Source organism: Drosophila takahashii, chromosome 2L (assembly GCF_030179915.1).
Source record: "Drosophila takahashii strain IR98-3 E-12201 chromosome 2L, DtakHiC1v2, whole genome shotgun sequence".
In the NCBI taxonomy this organism is placed as follows: Eukaryota; Metazoa; Arthropoda; class Insecta; order Diptera; family Drosophilidae; genus Drosophila; species Drosophila takahashii.
Genome location: NC_091678.1, coordinates 27087831 through 27113833, shown reverse-complemented (window position 1 = coordinate 27113833; position 26003 = coordinate 27087831). Strand labels below are relative to the sequence as shown.

Here is a 26003-nt window from a genome sequence, read left to right as displayed (position 1 = left end):
TGTACATTTGACGTTAGGAAATAAAAAACAAGAGAGAACGCTATAGTCGGGTTGGTGTCCCGACTATCTAATACCCGTCACTCAGCGAACGCGGGTTGGTGTCCCGACTAATAATCGTAACTCAGCTAAAGGGAGTGCGAGGGAGATAGATATATGTAGATATTTTGATTGCGTATAACTTTTTAATGAATGGTCCGATTTGAAAAATGTCTTCTACATTTCGATAGGTATAAATATACACAACAAAATTGCATTTATACTTATCGGAAATCTTTAAGGATGTGGGCGGAGGACCCATTTTAAAATCGTTAATGGGCGATTGTGGGCGTTAGAGGGGGCGTGGCGCTCGGCTAAAATAAACTTGCGCTGCGTAGGAAGCCAAAGAATATGTGTGGGAAATCTCAACCTTCTAGCTTTTGTAGTTTCCGAGATCTGAGCGTTCATACAGACTAGACTCCTGCATGAATACATTCATAAGGCCTTTTGAATCATTTTCCCCAAAAAGGTGTACATGTTTTGTTGTACACCTTTTTTGTGAATGTTGTAGAATGCTATGATTTTTATATTTGTGTGAATGGTGTACTCACTCACAATTTTACTGTACATCTTTTTGTGAGTACAGTATTATTGCTGTACAGTATTCCAAGTGAACACTGAATGATATTAAAATTTTTTTTTGATAATTTGGATTCAAAAAGTTATAAATTGATTTTTATTCTACAATCCTGAATTCTTTAACTTTCTTTACCTCTAAGCCACACTTTTATCAGAAACAATAGACCATATGGGACAACCATGTTTTCACATATAAGCTGATAAATTCGGTGTTCCATTTTTCGATTATAATTGATAAAGATATGACAATTTAAAAATTAGTATTGGCCATGGTGCTTGAAATTGGTTAATTGATTAATTTATTTTTCATTCATCTTTATTGACTGTGTCGGTGTCTACATTTATGTTTATTGTGTCAATATTGTAGTTTAAGAACATAATTTGATTAACCATGTCTTCATTAGTACCAATTTTGCAACGTTTGTCCGAAATTAAATTTTTTGCAATGGAAAACGCTCTTTCCGACGCTGCACTGCTTGCAGAAGCTGCAAAGATTTTGCAGCTTGTTTTAAAAAGCAGTGGGAACTGATCCTTTGAAGTGGCCCACCATTGAAGGATGTCAAATGTGGAGTTGAATCCAACGCGTACATTTCCGTATAAGTATATTTCATTATTAATTTTTTCCAAAATATTGCGGTCCTCGTTGGTTGAGAAATAGTCCGAAAATATGGCATCGATCTCATGGTCGGGTGAAGGGATATGGTTTTCCAAAGAATCAGAAGCATACAAATTCATAATGGTTTTTATGTCGCCAATTGTTTCCTCTTTTTCCTCTTCGGAAAACTGGGACAATTTGTTGGTTTGCGGGTTTAGAAATAAAGCCATTCTATGAAACTTTGTTAAATTTTGGAGAACTACATTTTGAATAAGATTAAGTAACTTAAATTTGGTATTTTGAATAATTTCCGGATCATCTGTGTCTAAACTGCAAATTTTTCGTAAATGATTGATATGTAGAATAACCAAATGCAATGTTGGTTCCTTCGTAGCTTCTAATTTTTTGGATGCCATTTCAAAATGAGACAGTAATTTTATAAGTTCCCTTAAGTTGCTCAAACTTATTTCCGCTACCTTTTCCATTTGGTTTTTGTCATTTAAAATATTTAGAATTTGAATCCAGTTTGTTTCTATCGACTTAATCAGGTAATATACGGTGTTCCACCGTGTTGGGCAAAAACTTTTAAGGGAAATGTCCAAGCTTGAATTCATTCCAGATTTTTTAAAGTATTTTACGAGCTTACTGCATCGTTTAACCAATTCTTCTAGTTCTGGAACTTCCTTTATTGTTTTTTTCAATTATATTATGCAACAAATGGTTGATGCAAAATATATGTGGTAGTCCACGAAATGCCGATATCATGTTAGAACCTCGATCTGTAACTATGATAGGTTCGTCTAGTTCCAGGTCACATTGAAATTCGTTCAAAATTTTGGAAATTTTTCGTTTTATTCTTATGCCTATGGATATTCTTTGTTAAAGCAAATTTGTTGCTGTGTTTTTACTTACCGGTACAAGATTCACCCTTCATTGATTTTATTGCCAATAATCGATTAACTAAACTCCCTTCTTTGATAAAATTAATGGTAAGCGATAAATAGGACGTTTTTAAATGGTCGTCAGTCCAAATATCTGTCGTTATGCTATAGCCGTGAGTTTTATTTTTTAGAATTTCATTTTTTATCTCCGTGAAGTAGTCGAAATAAATTTTCGATATGTTTCTTGAGATAGTGGTTGGATGGGGCAATAACTTATTAATATTTACATTTTCCCCAAAGGTGGCACCGACTTTAATGAGAAACTGCGCTAACTTTTTTAGTCCTGAGTCGTCAATTATATTAAAAGATCGTCCGTTTTTTAAAGTCCATTCCGTTATAATTTTTACTCCGTAATGTTTTGTTGCCAAATCCACTTCCACTTCTTCTGGCCCAGCTGTCCTCTTTGTATTATCTATTATGTAGCACTTATGTTTTACAAGGTTTGAAGTACTTTTTTTAAATCGATAAACATTTTTGCAAGTTCTGCAGCACACAACACTTTTTAACTCTTGTCCGTTATGGTCATCAATTTTCCCAAAGGTGTTCCATACCTTGCTGCTTCCTCGTTTATTGGTCACGGTGTATTCTCCACTAATTATTTTACATTTTATATTTGCCATCTCGGTCTTAGACAATTCCAGCTAAATGTACCACAAATACAAAAATTAACCATCAATCTTACAAAATTTGATAAATATTCTTACGGTTTCCATTTCCATGCTTACGAAATTATTTTCATACAGTTTCAATATTATTGTTGTACATGACAGTAAGCACACTACTGTTCATATGGAATTTTTACTGAACACCTTTTTTATGAGGTGTACAGCATGAAAATCGATGAATGATCGTAGCATTCATTTTTAAGGTGTACTCAAAAAAGGTGTACTCATTTCAGTTTGCCTGACACTGTGCACTACACACTTAGTAGACTTTACAGTAAATGTTGAGTACAGTTAATACTGTACAGTATGTATAATTCAATTTGAATAGATTCATGCAGGAGTCTAATACAGACAGACAGACGGACAGACAGACGGACAGACGGACAGACGGACATGGCTAGATCGACTCGGCTAGTGACCCTGATCAAGAATATATATACTTTATGGGGTCGGAAACGCTTCCTTCTAGCTGTTACATACTTTTGCACGAATCTAGTATACCCTTTTACTCTACGAGTAACGGGTATAATAAATTAAATAAAGTGAGGTGTAAAATCTATGACATTTATTTCTGTGAGCACTGTTATAGGGTCTTCCCACAGAGCTCCATCCACCATCTACCATCCGTTGAACGGATGGTCAGTGAGGTTTTGCCGTTCCGAAAATTTCCCAGTTAGTCCGCCATCCAATTTTGACGGACTTTGACGGGCTCGTTTATGCGATAGTTAAGCGATGTTTTCTCGGTGCAACTCTGAATTCTTCCTCTTGACTGTGAAAATTGGAACGATGACTGCGAGAACAAATCAAATCGATGGCGGGAAAAAATTAAATACTGCTTAAGCTATTGTTTTTTGGGCTCTTTTTTAATTATTTGTAGTTTGTTATGAGCGGATAAGCGTTCGCAAGCAGGTTGCTATGTGTGGGCCATAATGTAAGCTGTTGTGCGTACGAAAACATCAATGTTTGCAGCATAGTGTCAAAATATGTTCTGCACTTCGTAAATATAACTAATATTAAATAAAAGTGTACTTTGTACTCCTATAAAGTACCAAGGTTGCTATAACTTACCAATAACAGCATAAATTTGGTAATGTTTACAAATTTTTCATATTAATATTGGCTGGGCAGAGGCTTAGTAAGAGCGGAGTGTTAGGTACGGGAGGTTAGGCTCCCCCCAGTCAGCCATATGTATGCATCCTCGTTGTAGGATATGTTATAAACGTTCAGATATGTTTTAAAAATATTTTCTTAATCTATTTATTAGGGGAGTGTAGGGTAAGGTGACGAACGATTCGTTTTTTGAATGTAACTTTTCTAAAAATCAATATTTTTCAAAAGTGTAAACGCAGAAAGTTGCTTACATCTACTGAGCATATCCCTGTAAAATTTGTATTCGAAATTTGAACGTAGCCAAATCCCACAGCGTTTGGTGTAAATCATCCTTTTCAAAAAAAAAAAAAAATTTTTTTATATAAAATTTACGGAAAAGTTATTTTCGATACGGTACCAAAAACTGTTGATAAAGATCTCATGTATACGTGCATATATTTGCCTGATTTTATTTTCCACTCATCTTTGCTCTGGCACTGCTGAAACACAAGTAAATTGAATATGTTTGCTAGTTTGCGCACCACATTTTTAGCGAAAATTACCTCACGAACAAATTACGGGACTTCTTATTAATATTACTGTAAATACATTGTCGACACGATAAGGGGAGACGACTACATTTATTTGGACTTTTTGTCGTGACGTCATATATGAGATTCGACGAGTTCGTCACATTACCCTACTCGTCAAATTACCCTACACTCCTATATATTATTTTATAATAAAATTAGGAGAACGCAATTTTACGAGAGTTTTCACGAGTTGAAATCCCCCTTCGGTAATGTTGAGCTAAGCCACTGCTCTTCAGTCAGCTGTTATTGGATGGTAGATGGTGGATGGAGTTCTTTGGGAACATGAGTTTCACATTCGTCAAAAATCCCAACCGTTTCAAACGGATGGACTCCCAACCGTTTCAAACGGATGGACTCCCAACCGTTTCAAACGGATGGACTCTATGGGAAGAGGCTATTATATGACTTTATATATGAGCGAAGTTGAGTTTATTGTTTCCTGACGTTTTTGAGGCTTCAGTTGGTGGCACACAGCACACTTTCAGGTGATTCAACCCCCGAAAGCACAACCAACCATCCCTTAAAAAAGTTATACTAGCCAGGTATTAGCGTGTCCAATTCCATAAATTTAAATAGAGAAGTCTAAAGCTTCCCATTTCAGAATGTATTAGGAGCTCGAAAAATGTTAAAGCCGAAGACCAAATCCAAACGGAAAGCTATTTAATTTCAGAACGTTCGAATTTTCTCTGTACTCAACTCTACTTTTGAATAAACTCAATTTCTACAAAAATATATGAAATACACTTATAAGTGTAAGTTACATTAATATTTTTTTTTTTGCAACTTCAAACATGAATAAAAGGTATGAACTAATAAAATAAAAAAATGTATATTGCAGGATTAAAGCTTGCTTTATTACTTTTTCATAAATATGGGCGGTTCTTTTACAAACCGAACGGATTTGGCCAAAAAAAATGTTCATATTTTTGATTTGCCTGAAACTTTTTTTACGTGTACTATTCGGAAAGTTAGTAAACACGTATATCAGGATTTGGCCGAAAAAAAATTATTTTTTTTTGTTTTAGGTTTTTTTTTGATTGCCAATAAACGTGAAATCTGAAAATCTGAATCTCCGGTTTTTGTAATCCGATTGACTTCGTGTCTTTTGCATTAATTCCTCTAAAACCTCTTCTTTAAGGGCTAGTACTCAACCCAACGAAAAGTCGTCCAAAACAAAAACTTAATATAAACCAAAATTTTTTGACGTTGTTTTTCATATGAAGTTTTTTGTTTTGGACGACTTTTTGTTGGGTTGAGTACTAAGCCTAAAAAAAAATTTTTTTTTTAATTAGTTTTTAATTTCTTAAAAATAAAAACAAATTAAGATTTAAAAAAAATTTTAACGGGTTCCCCAGAAAAAAATTTTTTTTTTAATTTAACATATGCGTTGTTTTGTTAGTTACAATCGGGTTTTGTCCAAAAAGTGAAGCCACTTTTAGTTTTTAAAATATCGAATTGGTTTTAACAAGGCCTCGCCGTTTTTCTATGAAAAAACGTCGCAGCATGTAGGTCTACTCACTCACTCTTATCGGATCTTTATGGAATTCATGTTTTTTCATTGTTTACTAGTCCTTTAACATTTTTTAATGATTAAAAGTTAACTTTTAAGTGTTTTGACAATTTCTGAATGACAAAAAGAAAAAAGTCATTTTTTAATCTATGTAAAACTTACAATTATTTACCATAATTTTAAAATTTTTTTATTTTTAATTTTTTTGTGTTATGTAATTTATTAAACATTTAAAAAATTTTTTTTTAATTTTTTAAAAAATTTTTTTAATGAAAATAAAAAATAAAAAACAAGTAAAACTTAAAGAATAACTGTTATTTTTCAACTTTTATAATAAAATTCAACAAATAACAGTTATTTTTTGAGTTTAATTTTTCGATTAACAGATAACACTTATTTTTGTTTATATTCTCTTTGGTCGGACGTTCTAACAGCTCGGCCACGCTCGCTCTTACGCGGCGATGACCAAAAAACCTACATAAGTACTTTTATTTGCATACTTAATTTAAGTACAACGTGTACTTGTTTTGAGAATTTAATTCTTAGTTTTAAATAATATTAAACAAAAACACCTCTTAACAAGGTAAAATGGAGTGATGATCGCACCATCAACATACAAAAGTTCTGATACCACATTTTGTGACGAAAAATGCTTGTCACATTCGGCACGCTGCAATAGAATATGCTTTTGAAGACCATATCATTCGACGCGTATTGTCAGTAAGAATACAAGTCGGCTAATAGAAAGGGACATTTCTCCCTACCGGCCCCAACAGCTCCAATTTTCAAAATTTTCACACTATCAACGCCCTCTCTCCCAAACCAATTGATTGGTGTATAACTCGTTACCATCACAGCAGATTTTGAATTCTGTCGCCTTCGCAAACTCTCTCTCCCATAGTAATTTATCTCCTTGTGATTTTATGTAAATGTTTTAAAACACAAAATCCGTAATTTGCTATTTTCTCCCCGATTTAAACATAAAATCGGCTTGCTTTGAGAATTTAATTCTTACACACAAAAAAATTTGCTTGGTAAAATTGACCAACAAAGATAGTTACGTAACTATTAAAATAGTTACGTGTGTTTTGTTTTTGCTTTGGGTTTGTGTCTTTGCTAATGGTGTGTATTTTGTTGTTGTGGAATGACTATTTACTTAGTAGAATTGACAATTTTGCTGGTTGGGGCCTGTTCGACAATTATTACAGTTGATTTTACCAAGTTTTTTTTTTGTGTGTAGCTATGAATTTAAATGTTTTTAAAATCGAATCGTATTTTGACACAATAATAATATAATAACAATTATATTATAATTATAATAATAACAATTATTATTTTCAAAATTTTTCTCCGATTTAATAAAACTTCCTTGTTTGTGATTCTTAATTTTTAATAATATTGAACTACATGTGTTTTATAAACATATGTACCTACATTATAAAATTATTGTGAACCAATATTGTCTACTTTAGTCTAGCGCCAATTCTATTTTATTTTAATCAATATTGGTACTCGTTAACTAAATTAATTAGTACATTTTAACATTGGCTTAAGCACAAATTGTACTTGTCAAAATGCTTTTTATTTTTCAATTTTAATACTACTGATGAGAATATTTCATTCTTATTTACAGATTACTAAAACCTAATTTTCTGAAAAATAGTACTTTTAGTAATCACATTAAGAATGTTTGTGCTTACCAAGAAAAATTATTTTTTTAGAATAAATTATACTTGGGTTTAGGATAAATTGTTCTTGTTTCGTCCTGTTTATTGAATTATGTTCTGGAATCAAGCACATTTGCGGATAATTTGGGTTTTAAGAATGATTTATTCTTAATTCAAGAACGCCCAACATTCTCATTCTTAAAACAAGCCCAAAAAATACTATCCGAAATCAAGTATAAATCGCGCTCAAATTTAGGATGCGTTTTTTTCTGAGTGTATATTAGATTCGTGCAAAAGTATGTAACAGAAGGAAGCGTTTCCGACCCTATAAAGTATATATATTCTTGATCAGGGTCACTAGCCGAGTCGATCTAGCCATGTCCGTCTGTCCGTCTGTATGAACGCTGAGATCTCGGAAACTACAAAAGCTAGAAGGTTGAGATTATCCACACATATTCTTGGGCCTCCTACGCAGCGCAAGTTTATTTCAGCCGAGCGCCACGCCCCCTCTAACGCCCACGATCGCCCAATAACGATTTTAAAATGTGACCTGCGCCCACATCTTTAAAGATTTCCGAGAAGTATAAATGCAATTTTGTTGTGTATATTTATACCTATCGATATTTTTCAAATCGGACCATTCATTAAAAAGTTATACGCAATCAATATATCTACATATATCTATCTCCCTCGCACTCCCTTTAGTTCAGCTACGATTATAGTCGGGACACGAACCCCGAGTACAGCGTTCACACTTCCTTTAGCTGTCGTTAAGTCGTTACGACCGTGGCTATGGGATCAGCACAATCGACTAGGAACGTTAGTAGAGGAACACCGCAAGGCGGTGTACTTTCCTCTCTGCTATGGGTTATAGTTGTTAATAAACTTCTATCACTTCTAGAGGAAGCGGGAACAAAAGTGGTGGCCTAATGCAAGGAAAATTTCCTCAAACGCTTTGCAACCTGATGGAGACAGCCTTATCCACACTCTCAAGGTGGACAGCGCGCTGCGGACTGGGTGTCAACCCAGACAGAATTAGACAGAATTAGTTCTATTTACACGGAGGTATAAGATACCAAGTCTAACTCTCCCAAAACTACACCAAACTCGCCTTACTCTTACCAAGCAAAGTATTTAGGCGTCATCCTAGACAAGAAACCCCTCTGGGCAGAGAACATAGCGGACCGCACACGCAAAGCGGCCATAGCACTCTTTGCTTGTAAAAAAGCTATAGGGAGAAAGTGGGGCTTCTCTCCCGTAATAGTTCACTGGCTATACACTGCAATATTCAGACCCATTCTCCTCTATGGAATCATCGTCTGGTGGCACTCCCTAGAAAATAATTGCAGAAAATAATGAATCTGCACAAGATCCAAGGAAGAGCAGAACTCTGTATAAGTGGGGCGCTTCGCACAACCGCCACTGAAGCATTGAATACAATTCTTGACCTAGAACCTCTAGACCTGCTTGCCAAAAGCTGGGCATCAGCAACGGCGCTGAGGCTCCATTATACTTACAAACCAGCGTTATATACCACACATAGTCAACTTCGAAAAAAGATACAAGGTTCTCATACCCACCCGCGCAGAATGGGACCACCTCCCTCACCAGATCGAGAACGCCGTCAATATATACACGGATGGCTCCAAGCTAGACACAAAAGTCCCTTTTCGACTACCAGATCACTGTAGTGCCTTCCAAGCGGAAGTGATGGCAATCCAGGAAGCCATGTCTTACCTGGATACAACAAATCAACACAGACATTTTCATCTTTTCGGACAGTCAAGCAGCCCTCAGGGCCTTCGACTCCTACTCAACTAACTCACTTACTATCTCTGAATGCCGCAAATCTCTGAACGAGATGGCCACTCATCTCAGAATCAGCCTCATTTGGGTGCCTGGACACCGTAACATTGAAGGCAACTGCATAGCGGACGAACTAGCAAGACAAGGGACAACCACCGCCATCATTCGCGTTAAGGACACGGTGGGCATGCCCATAGCTACCTGCAAGCTTCTCCTCAAGCAAAGATTGTATACCCTCTCCAACAACCGTTGGAATACGATCTCAACAGCCTCCAGGCTCACCTGGGGTAATATAACCCGAGAAGAACCAAAACCCTTTTACAACGTAACAGGGCAGACATTTCCCTCTTAATTAATGCCCTCACGGGCCACTGTCTTTTAGGAACACACGCGCGCAGGCTAGGACTCAGCAACTACGCCTACTGTCGCAGCTGTAAACAGCTGCACCTCCTATGCTACTGCCCAGCACACAACCTCAAACGTTTTCAAACACTACCAAGCTACACGCTTCCAAACCTTGCAGCCATACAAGGCACCAGCATACCCAAACTCCTTTGTTTTCTGAAAAGAACCTATTGGTTCGAGAAACCCGATAACCCATGAGCTAGGGAAATGGATCTTTTCTGAGATCATATGGTATCAAAAGGGACCCATGGCGGCCTAAGTGAGGGGATTAGTCTATAATCCACAACCATGCTCGCCTAACCTAACCTAACATACGACCGCGGCTATTAATTATTTTTTACCATATCACAAACTAGGGTATTTAAAAAATCGATAGTGGACACAATCGATGGTGGTCACTATCGATACTATCGATAGTATCAACAATTAAAAAAATAATAAACAAATTGTTAAAATAGAGGAAAATTATGAAAAACAAATTATGGAAAATGTGTGGTTGACTCATAAAAATTAGGGGGAAAGAAGCGGCCTAACTTTTACACCGATTAAAATGAAACAAAATTCGATGTTGAGCCTTAACAATTAAAATACGGTCGTGTTCTTAAGTATAGTCTTTAAAATACTTTTTTTTCCTTAAAATATACTAAAGTTGCATGTAAAATTCAGCGATACTATCGATGGTGGGTTCAAACCATCGATGTTTCCTAAATATTAAAACCATCGATAGTATCGATAGTGCTATCGATTTTTTTTACCAACCCTACCACAAACAATGTATGATAGATAATTAAATAAAAAATACTGCCGTTATTAGCAGGGGAACAATATGCCGGGAAAAATTCCGCTCTCAGTACTAGACTCTGAAGCCTTTAAAACTTTGACAAAACAAATTTTTGATGGTATGAGACCAGTGTCATCTAAAAATGAAATGGATCTAATTGGACTGAAATACTTTGAAATGAAACAAAATTTAAAACAATTGTTCAAAAATAAGATGGACACTGCTACCAGATGTAACCGCGGAATTTTGGGTATCAATGCTCAAATTTACTATAATAACCGGATTTGTATCAGAACTCTCGGACTTGTCGAGCTGCACCAAAGGCATTCAGGAGCCAATTTATGCACAGAAATCGAGTAACTTTTAAACGAATTTGAAATTAATAAAAACCAGATTTACTGCATCACTACCGACAATGGAAGGAACATGCTCAAAGCAGTGGACCTTTTGAACGATGAATCTAACGACGACTTGAACAATGGTGACGAAAACGAAATATATGAAGATGAGGAAATAAAAAACCTTAAAATATTTAGAACAAAAATTGTAGTGTATGCTATTTACTTAAACCAAAGATATTATAAACACTAAGATGTGTAACGAGGAGCAAGAAAATGTACGGAGGCAGCGTCATTTTTGTCAAATGCGACTCACACGTATTCAGTCTATTTTTAGAATGCCGTTTCTTGACTTCTCTCTCTCGCTCACTTGCTCACTCGCTCTCAAAACTCCGCGCTGCAGAAAAGTCGAAATTCAATTTTTGTCTCATTTGTTGATTCTTGAATTATGTTCCCGAAAAGGAATCGTCCTAAAAGGCACATTGCGCACAGCATTTCAAAAAGGGCTGTGGCGCATTCAGTGTTGGGAAAGGTACTGTGTTTTTTTACCTAGGTAAGGTAAAAGGTATTGTCAAAAATAAATACCTAGGTAAGGTAAAGGTACTTAAATTTCCCAGTACCTAGGTAAAGGTAAAAGGTATTTATAAGGTATTTTTTATTTTTTATAATTTTTTTGTTTTGTTCAATGTAATCATTTAAACTTAAAATAAGACTAGTTTTCAGTTTTTAGTCGTCTTAATCAAACAATATCTTTTCATTTCATTTAAATTTAAATGTTTTAATTTTGTGCATATTTTTTTAAACCACGCGGCATGAATAATTTTATGCACGTATCACTTCATTAATGTATTTATGAAACCCTCATGTACATATTTGGCGCGCAAAAATTCCGTATGTAGAAACATTGACTATATATTGTGCATATGCATGTATATGCCGTTTGTTTACGTACATACGGCATTTTTGCGCGCCAAATACACTTTGGTTTCATAAATAAATTGATGTAGTGATGGGAACATACATACGTGCACAAAATTATATAAAAAAAACTGCGATTAGTTTTAACTTCACAAAACAAACAATAGAACGGCTGAATTATTAATGCTGCGTTCCGACTATTACAATTCTGAAACGAAACGATACAATGAAACGATACTACAGTGTCGCAGTCAGATTTGGCTATTTTAAATCAGAGCAATGTTTAATACCTATGTAAGTACCTTAATAATTCCAAAGGTATATAAAAATAAATACCTAGGTAAGGTAAAAGGTACTCAATTATTTGTATACCTAGGTAAGGTAAAAGGTACCACTAAATTGTACCTAGGTACATACCTAGGTAAAAGTATCTAGGTATGTCCCAACACTGGGCGCATTGCGTTAGTTGGTGGCCCGCGAATAATGCGATTGAGGTTCGAGTCCACTCTGAGGCGAAGTGGTTTTATTTTTATCTTCATTTTTTTTTTATTTTACTTTGTTTTTTTGTTTTTTAATTTTTTGGTTTGTTTTTTAATTTTTTGTTGTGTTTTTTGTTTGTTTTTAATTTTGTAAGTTCTAAAAGCAGAAGCATTTTGAGCAAATATTTTAAATTCATTACTTTTGAATTAAAAGTTTATGAAATACGCATCCGAGTTTACTATTATAATTTTTTTTCATTTTTAATTTTTATTGAAGTATACAATTTAAATGCAATTCAGGGACTAAAAATAACAATAATTTTATTTTTTAAACAAAAAAGCAAGCACACAATCCCTAGAGAGAAATGATTTACACCGAAATCATTCAATCCATTAATGGTCTTTACCTTTCTTTCAATTTAAAAAAATATATTCAATGAACAATGTTTAAAAAAAATACTTAAAAAAAGAAAGGCTGCGTTCAGTCGGAGTTGAACTAGGTCCGACACGATCCACAGACGAGCGACTACACCCCTAGCCCACAGTGCCTTGTTTCGAGACGTGAGACAGATGCGTGATTGAGCCTATTTCGCAGTAGAGCAAACGAAATTGCACACTTACACAACCAAAGAATCTAACACGGACAACGCACACTAAGAAATGATAAATCCACTTTCTGAATCCACACCAAAAATTTTGCCGTACATTCAGTTGTATGGGCGTTACACCTCTTAGAGTTTATATTCTCTTTGCTTAAACCCTCGCATTAGGCGTGTATTGATAATGCGGTTATTCCACTACATTGTTCGGCTAATTCATTAGAGCAATTTTTTCTCAGCCTATACGATTTTAAGTACAGTGGGGGACAAAAGTCTACATACGACCCCCCAGAAAAAGTAATGATGCCATCTTGTTTTAATGTTATTATTACTCAAAAACCAAAATTTAATTCTTATACAACAAAAACTTAAAGAGTTATAAACAAAAAAGCTAAAAATGGCACTGACAAAAGTCTACATACGATTTTTTAAATAAAACTTTCAAAATTTTGTTTCAAAATTTCCCAATCCTGGTCTACAATTCTTATGTACCGGCTTAGTGGGGGTGAAAATAATTGACAAGGAGTATAATTCAGCAGCCAATCCTTCACGATATGCGGCGTATGCCTAGGATCGTTATCCTGTTGGAAGGTCCAGCTCGTTTCGAGGCATAATTTGTACCCAGATGTTTTCAAAATGTGTTCTAATATGGTCTTATACTGAGAAGGAACCATAATTTAATTTAATTTATTTATTTGATTTATCCCGATGCGACAAGACTTGGTCTTATAAATTATTACATCGGTCACTTTAATGCCCTCGACGAAGACCAAATTTCTTACTCCCGAGGCTAAAAACTGATCCCCAAATAAGTACTGTGGTGGGATTATGGTAGGTGCGAGCTAGAGCCCTGCAAAAGTTGACTTTTAAGTGAGAACTTATAAATTAACTTGTAATTTTGAGTCACTCTAACTTAAAAAAACAAGTTCAAGTGAAGCAAGCCAAGTGTATGAATTTTAAGTGATCTATCACTCTATGACTTGAAACAACAAGTCCACTTTCAAGTTAACTTGGTCCACTCGGTTCACTTGGAAATGTTAAAGTGAACTCTATGACTTGTAAGTCAGTAGAACGTTTGTAAGTGAACTAAATTCTGAAGTTCTGATTCAGTGTGTTAGATAAATTCGACCTTATAAGTTGTGTTCATGTTTCAAATGGATTCCTCGGAAAACGAAAGCTATATTTTTGTTAAAATGAAATAAAATATAAATTAAAAAATACATATTTTTAAAGCTGGTATGTCCAACTGAGGCCCAAAATAAATTGGAGGCGGGCGAATATAAAATTCGCAATATACTTGGGCGCAGCGCAGTGTGGTCAACTTTCGGGTTGGTGGAGGACAGTAACGAACAGTTAATTGCCGGCATTGCAGCGTGCAGACAGTGTAATGCCATTTTTCGGTACACGAACTGCACTTCAAATCTTTTTCGCCACAAATGCCACATCGCTGCAGCACGCGCAAGCTCGAATTTGTCCATTAACCATGTCGAGGTGGACAATGAATATAAAAAGATTGCACCTATCAGACAATCTGATGCTTGCCCAGTAAATAAACAAATTATTAAAAGCTTTTGTCATTGTAAGAACTTGGACTTCGGTAGGATGTTAGGGGTAAAGGGTTTTTTCGTGGACCGCGAAATCTTGAGCGGGACATAAGCACGCAAGTGAGTTTTCTTTAATAAGGGATCAAATTAAAACACCTCTTAACGAGGTAAAAAACTAGTGACGATCGCACCTTCAACATACAAAAGTTCTGATATCAACATTTGTGACGAAAAATTATTACACTCGTCATTAAATAGACTTTCTAATATTTTCTAATTCGGCCCGCCCTAGCAAACTATTCCAGCCATTTTCCCATTTTACAGGCATTTTCTATTGCAGCGTGCCGAATGAGAAAATATTAAAAAAGTTAAAAATACCTTTCAAACGAGATGCAGCACAAGTCTGTAGCTTTAGTAGTATAGAAGTTACGGAATTCCGAATTTTAGCTATTTATAGCTGTTTTCCCGCTAAACTAGCGAGTTTTTCCAAAAGTGGTAAAACAAAATTTTTTTATATCGATGTGGTGAACGTCATATCAAATTTTCAAAACTTAAAAAACATGTTTTGGACAAACTGACAAACAGAATTAAATTTTCATTTTGGGAAGAAGAAGAAAATCTTATTTTGGCTATAACTTTTGAACGGAGCGTCGGATTTTGACATATGACCCCTCATTCGACGGGTATTTTCAAAAGGAATACAACTAAAACATACCACATCCCCACCAACAGCTCCAAATTTCGAAATTTTCACTTTTTCACTTTCACCGCTCTCTCTCCCAAGCCAATTGATTTTCTTAAAGTCTTGGTATGCAATCCTGTTTATTATGATCGGACCATCACAGTAGATTTTCATTTCTTTGTGTATATATAGTAGTCGCCTTCGCACACTCTCCTGGTGCGCTTCGTCACTACATGGACTGCCATAGTGATATATATGTTTGTAAGAACTTTGGGTAATACTATATATTAGCGGACTCACCCCCGAAATTCGCAAAAAATTGTCCTCGATGGACCGCGATTTCTTAAGAATTTACGTGCAAAAAGAACTTGGCGGTCGGCCATGGTTCTCTTGTAATTGAAAAAACAAGTATGATTTTATTTTGTCAAAATAAAACTACAGTGGCTCCATCGCATAATCGGACACCTATTTTCATAAAATAAACATGCAAAAAAAATGAATAAAATGGGTTAAATTCGTCGTTTTTTTTGCTTTTACTTATACATAATGCTAATATCTTCCAAAAACATAAACAAAAATTACATATTTTCAACGAAAACACTTAGTTTTCCAACAAAAACAACAAAAAATCCGATTTTTAAGGTTCAACGAATAATCGGACACTCGCTGAATACGGTTATTTTTTATGGAACTTGCTGCAAACTTGGGGTTTTTGGCATTGAGATTATCGGTTCACAACTTACCTAAAAGATGGGTTCGAGAACATTCTTGTTAAGCGGACAGCTTCGTTTTTATTGAAATTTATATGGAAATCGTGCTTTTTGACCAAGCAGTTATCCGTTTGGTTATAGTTTCGTCCATTTTTTAGTTAAGTTGTGAACCGATTTTTATAAATGATACATCATTTTTTCGGTTGTTTAATGCACTTTCAGACCAAAGAAAGAAACATTAAAAAAATAATTTTTTAAATATTTTTTATCCTATAAAATCTTAAGGTACTTTGGAATTATGACGTCATTAACATCTTGAATTGGCCTTCCCCGCCTCTATTGTCATTTTAAAATGTATCCCGGAACCTTATTATAATGTCCAGGACAATAGACTTGACTTCTCCGACCAATCCAGTGAATTTCCGTACAGTTTTCAGTTCGAAATTGAGTTTTCCAATCAACTGACGAAGTTTCACAGAAAATGGCTTTCCTTGGAGCCATTTCAACTTTTTTTGCAGTGTAGTGATGGTTTCTTCTCTTAATCTCTACTACAAAGTAATCTCAATGCCAAAAACCCCAAGTTTGCAGCAAGTTCCATAAAAAATAACCGTATTCAGCGAGTGTCTGATTATTCGTTGAACCTTAAAAATCGGATTTTTTGTTGTTTTTGTTAAACAACAGTGTTTTTGTTGAAAATATGTAATGTTTGTTTATGTTTTTGGAAGATATTAGCATTATGTATAAGTAAAAGCAAAAAAACGACGACTTTAACCCATTTTATTCATTTTTTTTTTGCATGTTTATTTTATGAAAGTAGGTGTCCGATTATGCGATGGAGCCATAATCTGAGTAATTGGTATTATAGGGAACTAGTCCTCACAACCGCGTAAAAATGATCCTCGATGGACAGCGATTTCTTAAGAACTCTCATAACCATAGATGACCACATGTGTATTTTTATTATGATAATCAGAAGAAATCGCGGTCCAAGGAGGATTAATTATTTTAACCGTTCTTTGAATGTGTTTTTCTGAGCGACACAACAACCCTTATTCAGCTAAAACTACTTGTTTAATACTGAAAAAGAGGAACTGTCTTTCTTTTACTTTATTTTTTAAATGCACTACTTTCAAATACTGCCTATTCGGAAATACTTCAGCAGAGAGATTTCTAGGTCATAAAAGGTTATAAAGAAAAAACCTGGAACTTTACCTCAATGGTGGTGCGGAAAAGTGTTCATTAAAACTATTTAAATTAAAAAAATTCTAAATTTTTTTTATAGGAACTCATTTAAGGGGTTATATACCTTTTTGAGCGAAAAAAATTGAGGGAACTTTGGATTTTTTTTCAGGTGTGTAGCAATTATTTTATGAAACTGAAGTTATTATTTATTGATAGTACATGTTTTTATCGAAACAACAAGCGTTTGATCTTGAAAATATATGCACAATTTTCAAAGTTATGGCAATTCTCTCGGAACCCTTTTTTTTATAGCGGCTTGCGGTGACCACGATTGCACAAGAACTATTTGATTGATCTTCATCATTTTTTTTTTAAATTATTCGTAATGATTGTGCCGAGTTCGTGAACGATTCAGTTTTTATGCGTCAATTTTGATTTCGCAGATAAAAATTTTTTAATGCAATTTTTAGTACTCGAAAAATCAACTTTTTGGAAAAATTTTTCCTGTATGCAGAAAAAAGCAAATATTTTTGAAAATAATCTTTCACGAACTCGGCACAATCATTACGAATAATTTTAAAAAAAATGAAGAAGATCGATCAAACAGTTCTTGTGCAATCGTGGTCACCGCAAGCCGCTATAAAAAAAGGGTTCCGAGAGAATTGCCATAACTTTGTAAATTGTTCATATATTTTCAAGATCAAACGCTTGTTGTTTCGATAAAAACATGTACTATCAATAAATAATAACTTCAGTTTCATAAAATAATTGCTACACACCTGAAAAAAAATCCAAAGTTCCCTAAATTTTTTCGCTCAAAAAGGTATATAACCCCTTAAACAATTAAATAATTTTATAGGAACTCATTAAAACGTATTAACTTTGATTGAAAATATGAGAAAAGCACCCTTGTTTTTTATAGCAAACCCGGGAATTTTGAAATTCAATTACAAGAGAACCATGGCCGACCGCCAAGTTCTTTTTGCACGTAAATTCTTAAGAAATCGCGGTCCATCGAGGATAATTTGTTCGCGAATTTCGGCTGTGAGTCAGCTAATATATAGTATTACCAAGCGCGTTATTAATTTTTAATAGATTAAAAAAAAAAAAGTGGGCAAAAAGTTTTTTGGTGCAAAATGGTACACGACTCTCACAGCTTAAATCTGGCTAGAGCCTGGCTTATAATGTTTTCCCCAAAAGTTTTGTCACTGAAAAGGACTACAAAAAAAAAATAAATAAAATTTTTTAGTGGAAAAGTTTTGAGAAAATTGAGTGTCTCAGGTTACAGACTGTCTCAACCTACAGACCTACAGACAGACAATGTTTTGCTTTATATATTCGACTAATTTAAGAAAAGACATCAAGAAAGGCAATTCCATATTACTGCATTTTACCATTGATATTTTGTTTCAGTATTTTTGTTTTCACACAAATTTTTTTACCTTGATTAGAATAATATTAATAATAAGGAAGGCAGGTGGAAGGAGATGCCGTGAATCAAATTGTTTAAACATTTCCATTTGTTTAAACAATATGAGGCACGTGTAAGAAAGGGTAAGAGAATCAATTGATTTGAACATTTAGTTTTTTTTTAATACTTTCAATGCTATTTGCATTTTAAAACTTAAAAATCTATAAGAAAATGTCTTCGATCTGTTGTAGAAATGTAAATGCAATTTTTTTTTATGCAAAAGGATATCAGTATTATCATTAATTTGAATTTAAGCGTATCTAACTTCCTTAGTCAGCTGCAATGCACACACACGCACATATCTAGGGATTGTGTTTTTAAAAAACTCATTTATGGCTTTTAAATATTTCGTCCATGTGTGTGTGCAACGGAGCGAAATAATGTTTTTTACAAATCAACAATTTGTCAATATCTGAACATTTGAAAACTAATAAATAGTTTGCCGATCCGGCATTTGCATTTTAAAAACCAAAAGCAATTTTAAGGAAAATTTCGACTGTAAAATTCAGCTTAATGGGATTTCTATAAGGTCTACCGATATTTTAAAATTTAACGTTTACTTAAGAAAAAGGCGCAAAAGAAAAGATTTGCGATATAATCGATTTTTTAACCGCGCATTTTAAACGTATTATGAGTGTGGTAGTTTCGTTTTAAATGTGTTGGCTGTGATATTTCCATTTTCCCCTTGCTCGGTCACACTTAAAGTGCGACAGCAGGACATACATACATACAAACATGTGCGGAAAATATGAAAATATTGGGGACTTGGAATCTCCAAAAAATTTAAATGCAGTTATTTGCGGGTATGCCATAAGATTATGAACATCAAATATTTCCGAATAAATTTGATTTTTCTAGATTTTTAGGTCAATCCGTTCTGGGTTGAATTTGCTACTGACCACATTTTACCCCTCCAATTCTAATCAATTCTAATCAGTGGTACTAAAAATTAGATATTTTTACCGGTCCGGCATCTCTATCAGCTGAGAGTGAATAAAAGCATGAATTCTTGGATGTCGTATAAACAGGGGTTATTTCTAGATCGCGCTTTTAAGAAATCGTGAATCCCATCGTATAAACATAGTAATAGTAATCTTCTATATATATAAAGCTATCAGTAAGAAAACTGGGAATCAACGCACAGCCAAAACAACTGGTTAACAATATTAATATGCATTTCTATTACATTCTTATAACTTTAAACTGATTTGCTAAGATTTATTGGGGCTCTCCAAGTGGTGCTTTTTACTATTTTTAGAACCCCTCCTAAAATTACAATTTAGCCAAAAATATCTTCAAACGTCGAAAAATGGTACTTCTAAACTGAATATCAAAAATTCCTTCGGTAAAGTTTTTCGTTAGGCTTTAACGATTCATTTGAAGGTTTTACCAAAGCTTTAGCTATCTTTTAAACAAAGAAAATAAGAAAAAGTCGATCTATTATCGAATTCAAGTGTCTCCATAAGCATCATACATATGTATGTACGTTTGCTGCCTGCATATTGCTATCTCTCTCTGCATTTTCATACAAATTGTCAACAAATGATTCCGTCTCCCTCCCTCTTCCTCTGCCATGCATTTCCCTGCGCTTCCTTAAAAATATAAAATGTGCTTTAATACGGTTTTAATTTCTGTAGACTTTAGTTTATAGTTATTGGTGACCAATCCCTCACCAAAGTGCCCCAAACTCATTCAATTAGAAAATTAAATCCTGTACGCTAAACCGTTAAACCAATCGATACCGTGTTTTCGCTAAAAAATAGTTAAAAACATAATAAAAGTTTAAAAAATATGACGGCTTCAATTTTTAACTTTTTACTATTTTTAGTACCCGATTTAAAAGTAGCTGATGTTGCACACGCTTGCAACTATATATCTCCATCTCTTTTCCACCCCCTGACTCTGCTTTATGATTGTCATTTTTTTCTTCGAAATACCATTTCAAACAAGAAAGGAAGCTACCTTCGGCCAGCCGAAGCTTATATACCCTTGCAGATAAAGTAATACTCACTCGGTGCAGTTCCAGGGATTCCAGATTCAGCGTTTCTATTTTTGAATATTGTTTTTAAGTAGTCAAGAATTAAAACGCCTACTTTCTACAAAGTAACAATGAATTTTCTTATATATGTTTTAATATTCCTATGGGAGCCTTAAGATATAGTGGTCCGATCCAGCTGGCTCCGACATATGTACTACCTGCAATAGAAAGCAGACTTTCGGGAAAGTTTCATCGCGATAGCTTTAAAACTGAGAGACTAGTTCGCATAGAAACGGACATACGGACAGACAGACAGACGGACAGACGGACATGGCTAGATAGACTCGGCTATTGGTGCTGATCAAGAATATATATACTTTATGTGGTCGGAAACGTCTCCTTCACTGCGTTGCAAACATCTGACTGAAATTATAATACCCTCTACAAGGGTATAAAAATAATTAAAGTTGATATATGTATATATTTATATTTCTTTTACTAGGTGATAGAACGGCCGGTGTTTTTGCCCAAACTTTACCTAAAATAGGAGATGGAGAAATGCTCCCCAGCAATTGATGGCAAATTCTGTTAGATTTGGACCCCTAGATCACGAAAATAGCACTAAATTTTTTTTCGATGGCACAGTTTTTTTTTAAAGATTTTTTAAAGTTTAAAATGTTAAATTTCGGACTTTTTTCGAATTTCTTTTTATATCTCGGCCGATATCCACTCGGTTGGTTGATCAATAGATCAGAGCTTAACTTTGCCATACAGATCAATACGATTGGATGAGTAATGGCAGCGCAGAAGCTCGACAAAGAGGAAAAATGTGTTTTTTGGTCGTCTGTAAGTCGGCTGTATATATCGTAAAAACTCGAAATAAATCCGTTGAAAAATCATAATGGGTACAAACTTAAAGTTTACATCCTACCGAATAAAACAAGCCGGATATGGCCCAAATCCATGGAAAACTGGATTTATGGTGGATTTTTAAAGTTCGGATTTTTCAACTTTTTTCGGTTGACAAAGTCCAAATTTAAGATTTATCATAGGCGGCGACATGTAAACAAAAATAATTGGTGTTGGCAGCCGGGTCACTAAATAGCTAAATCAGATATTTAAAAGCTAGAAAATTATTAAAGTGAATTTTTTAATTAAGGTTACTTTTTTCATAAGAATGAACTATCCAAATGGATAGTACTTAGTTAAAAATACTCACAGTCATAACGCAAGCAATTTTATATTTTTAAAGGAATTTTCAGAAATTAAATTTATTTTATAATTTTCTAGCTTTTAAATTTAGCTATTTTTTGACCCGGCTGCCGTCACCACTCATTTTTGTTTACATGTCGCCGCCTATGATAAATCTTAAATTTGGACTCTGTCAACCGAAAAAAGTGTAAAAATCCGAACTTTAAAAATCCAGTTTTCCATGGATTTGGGCCATATCCGGCTTGTTTTATTCGGTAGGATGTAAACTTTAAGTTTGTACCCATTATGATTTTTCAACGGATTTATTTCGAGTTTTTACGATATATACAGCCGACTTACAGACGACAAAAAAACACATTTTTCCTCTTTGTCGAGCTTCTGCGCTGCCATTACTCATCCAATCGTATTGATCTGTATGGCAAAGTTAAGCTCTGATCTATCGACTTTAAAATAAAACTAAAACTGGCCCAACCGAGTGGATATCTGCCGAGATATAAGAAGAAATTCGAAAAAAGTCCGAAATTTAACATTTCGAACTTTAAAAAATCTTTAAAAAAAAACTGTGCCGTCGAAAAAAAAATAAGTGCTATTTTTGTGATCTAAGGGTCCAGCACTAACAGAATTTGCCATCAATTGCTGGGAAGCACACCAAGAATATTATTTTGTAAACTAGTGTTATCCAACTGTTGATGGAAAAATAATAATTTTATCAAGTTTAGGTACAGTTGTTAACACTTTGGAAGAACTTACATCAAACAAGAGAGAACGCTATAGTCGGGTTCGTGTCCCGACTATCTAATACCCGTCACTCAGCTAAAGCGAACGCTGTACTCGGGTTGGTGTCCCGACTAATAATCGTAACTCAGCTGAAGGGAGTGCGAGGGAGATAGATATAGAAATTTTGATTGCGTATAACTTTTTAATGAATGGTCCGATTTGAAAAATGTCTTCTACATTTCGATAGGTATAAATATGCACAACAAAATTGCATTTATACTTCTCGGAAATCTTAAAAGGTGTGGGCGCCAGACACATTTTAAAATCGTTAGTGGGCTATTGTCGGCGTTAGAGGGGGCGTGGCACTCGGCTAAAATAAACTTCCGCTGCGTAGGAAGCCCAAGAATATGCGTGGAAAATCTCAACCTTCTAGCTTTTGTAGTTTCCGAGATCTCAGCGTTCATACAGACAGACAGACAGACAGACGGACAGACGGACAGACGGACATGGCTCGACTCGGCTAGTGATCCTGATCAAGAATATATATAGTTTATAGGGTCGGAAACGCTTCCTTCTACCTGTTACATACTTTTGCACGAATCTAATATACCCTTTTACTCTACGAGGGTGGTCCGATAAGTACTTAGCCTCCAAAAGAAAAACGAAAATTTTGGAAAAATGGCTTTTTATTTCTCAACATAATCTCCTTTTAGCTCGATACACTTGACCCAGCGATGCTCCAACTTCTTTAACCCGTCTGAAAAATAAGTTTTCTCGAGGTCTGCAAAATAGGCCTCTGTGGCGGCGACGACCTCCTCATTCGACGCAAATTTTTGTCCAGCGAGAGACTTTTTCAAGTTTGGAAACAAAAAGAAGTCACACGGGGCCAAACCTGCAAAATATGGTGGATAGGGTAGCAGTTCGTAGCCCAATTCGACCAATTTGGCCTTGGCGAGGGCGGAAGTGTTTGTTGCCCGGAGTGAGCAATCGCGGCACCCATCGCGCCGACAGCTTTCTCATGACCAAAATTTCATGCAGGATGTGACCCACGCGGTCTTTTGACATGCGTACTGTCTCAGCTATCTCGCGTATCTTCAATCGGCGATCTGCCAAAACGAGATCGTGGACTTTTTGGACGTTATCCTCCGTGGTAGCCGATTTCGGGGCACCTGGGCGTGGCTCATCAAAAACCGACGTGCGACCACGTTGAAACTCGTTAAACCAATTTTTGACGGTCGCTATCGAAGGAGAAGAGTCACCGTACACAGCATCCAAGCGCTCTTTGATTTCGCTGCGTGATTTCCCTTCCAAAAACAAGAATCGAATCACAGACCGATATTGCTCTTTCTCCATTTTTCTAAAATCCGCGAACACGTATGATGCCACACGCTGGCAAAACAAAGCTACGAGTCCGATTCGGCTGAAATTTAGACAGTAGCCGTCTACTAGAATGTACTACACGATAGAAAAGTTTTCTTGCGATAGTGGCGCCTTCGGGCGGTGAGGCTAAGTACTTATCGGACCACCCTCGTACGAGTAACGGGTATAAAAATTTTCCAGATATTTCAAATATTGTTCACAAGTCATTGGACTGGCTATCAGAAAGAGCAATATTAGCTTCAAGAAATGACAGAGCTGCTTCAATAAATAAGCATCTTTCAAAATCATTTAACGGTGAGGAACTTACTTACAAATCAGTTGACACTGTTACTGAGGTAGAAGATGCTGTGCATTATCCTACTGAATTTCTTAAGATCCCGAATCCAGCAGGATTGCCTTTGCACGTTCTTACGCAAAAAATTGGTACACCAATAATGTTGCTAAGAAACTTAAGTCCCCCAAAGTTATGCAATGGAACGAGATTGCAAGTTAAAGCTCTTCACAAATTTTTTATTGAAGCCGTTATTTTTACCGGCTGTGCCAAAGGAGAGACAGTATTCATACCAAGAATTCCTCTAACGTCATCCAACTTACCATTTGAGTTTAAACGTCTACAGTTTCCTGTAAAGGTCTGTTTTGCCATTACAATAAATAAGACACAAGGGCAGACTTTGAAAGTAGCTGGATAAGATCTTAGGGACGATTGTTTTTCCCATGGACAATTTTATGTGGCCTGTTCAAGAGTTAGCTCAGCAAAGAGCTTAATCATCCTATCTCCTGATGGCCAAACAAAAAATGTTGTTTACAGAGAGGTTTTAAAATAACTTTTAAAAATATTTGAACTTATATTGTGGACTAGGCCTATGTAGGGGAAACCACGTTTAAAAAAACGCGCCGAATCCTCTACCTCCGGGTGGTGTGGAAATGAGGGTTAATAAAAGTTTCATCCAAAAATACAAATAAATTTAAACTAACTTCTAAAATGCAAAATTATATAATTCTACTGCAAACTATTTCATATGAAAAGTAGCTTCAGATATTTGGGTTATCCGCAAGCGAAGCTGCGGGCACCCTGCTAGTATAATATATAATAATCACCTTTTCATTGATATATACACAGAGAAAAAAAGACCAAAAATAATCATCCATCGCACAGAGAAAAAAAAATACCAAAACTGGTCATAATTTGGGTATTTTTTCAGATCAATTTCGGTCCGATATGTGGCCATATCAAAATTATATTTTCGAACATACCAGATTGGTATTTTCGAACATTTTAATAAGGTATTATTCTCTTTTTGTATTTTCTCTAACTCAGAAAAGCATTCTGCCACGAAAAAAAAATGTGGGCATGGCTCAGAGGCCAAGGGCTAGGTCCTGATATTATTTTGTGCTCGGGGGAACGAGGTTCAAATCCCGCTCACAACACAACACAACTTTTTTTTTATTAGTTAACTTATCACCTTGCAGGACAAAATGCGAACTAGTCTGAAAAACAACTAGTTATACAAATAATATTAAGCAACCGGAATTTGTCTGAATGCATTTGGACTACACAGGGTCTAGAAAATTTGTGCTAGTCGAAAAAATGATTAATACAAAACTAGTAGAAAATAAACTTGTCTCGGACTGGTACCTCTCTGACAAAAAAAACCTTAAAAATATTTAACTGGTAGAACAAATACATGTTAGGGTCTAGTTAAAAGGCAACTGGAATTTTATTAGTTTCAAATGAAACACATATTATCCAATAATATAGCCTAGAGTGTAAATGTCTTGGGAAATTTAGCACTAAACAAATCAAACACTCGAGGTCCTCGGTTTAATCCCCAGTCTCTGTACATTTCTTTTTTGTTTTTTGTTTGCTAGGATATGCTTTAGTTTTATTTTAAACTTTGTTTAATCTGTCCGAGGCAATATATATGTAAAATATTACTGTTTATGAATTATGTCACACTAAAATTCATAAACCTTGTTAGGGCATTACAAAATGTGATGCGTGTATGGCTCAATCTGTTAGTGTGTCTTCAAATCCAAAGGACCCGGGTTCAAGTCCTAGAGAGGGCGACTTGCCTCAAAAAAAGTAAGTTTGTTTTAATTCCATTTAATTATCATTTACTGTATTT

At 35.1% G+C, this 26003-nt stretch overlaps 1 protein-coding gene across 1 annotated transcript; it reads right to left on the bottom strand.

The window, feature by feature from the left end:
- Window positions 1-23373: 23373 nt before the first annotated feature.
- LOC138914855 (protein GVQW3-like) lies at window positions 23374-23850 on the bottom strand. The gene has a single exon (XM_070219552.1). It carries the CDS (start codon window positions 23848-23850, stop codon window positions 23374-23376), a length of 477 nt encoding a protein of 158 aa, XP_070075653.1.
- Between the last annotated feature and the right edge of the window lie 2153 nt (window positions 23851-26003).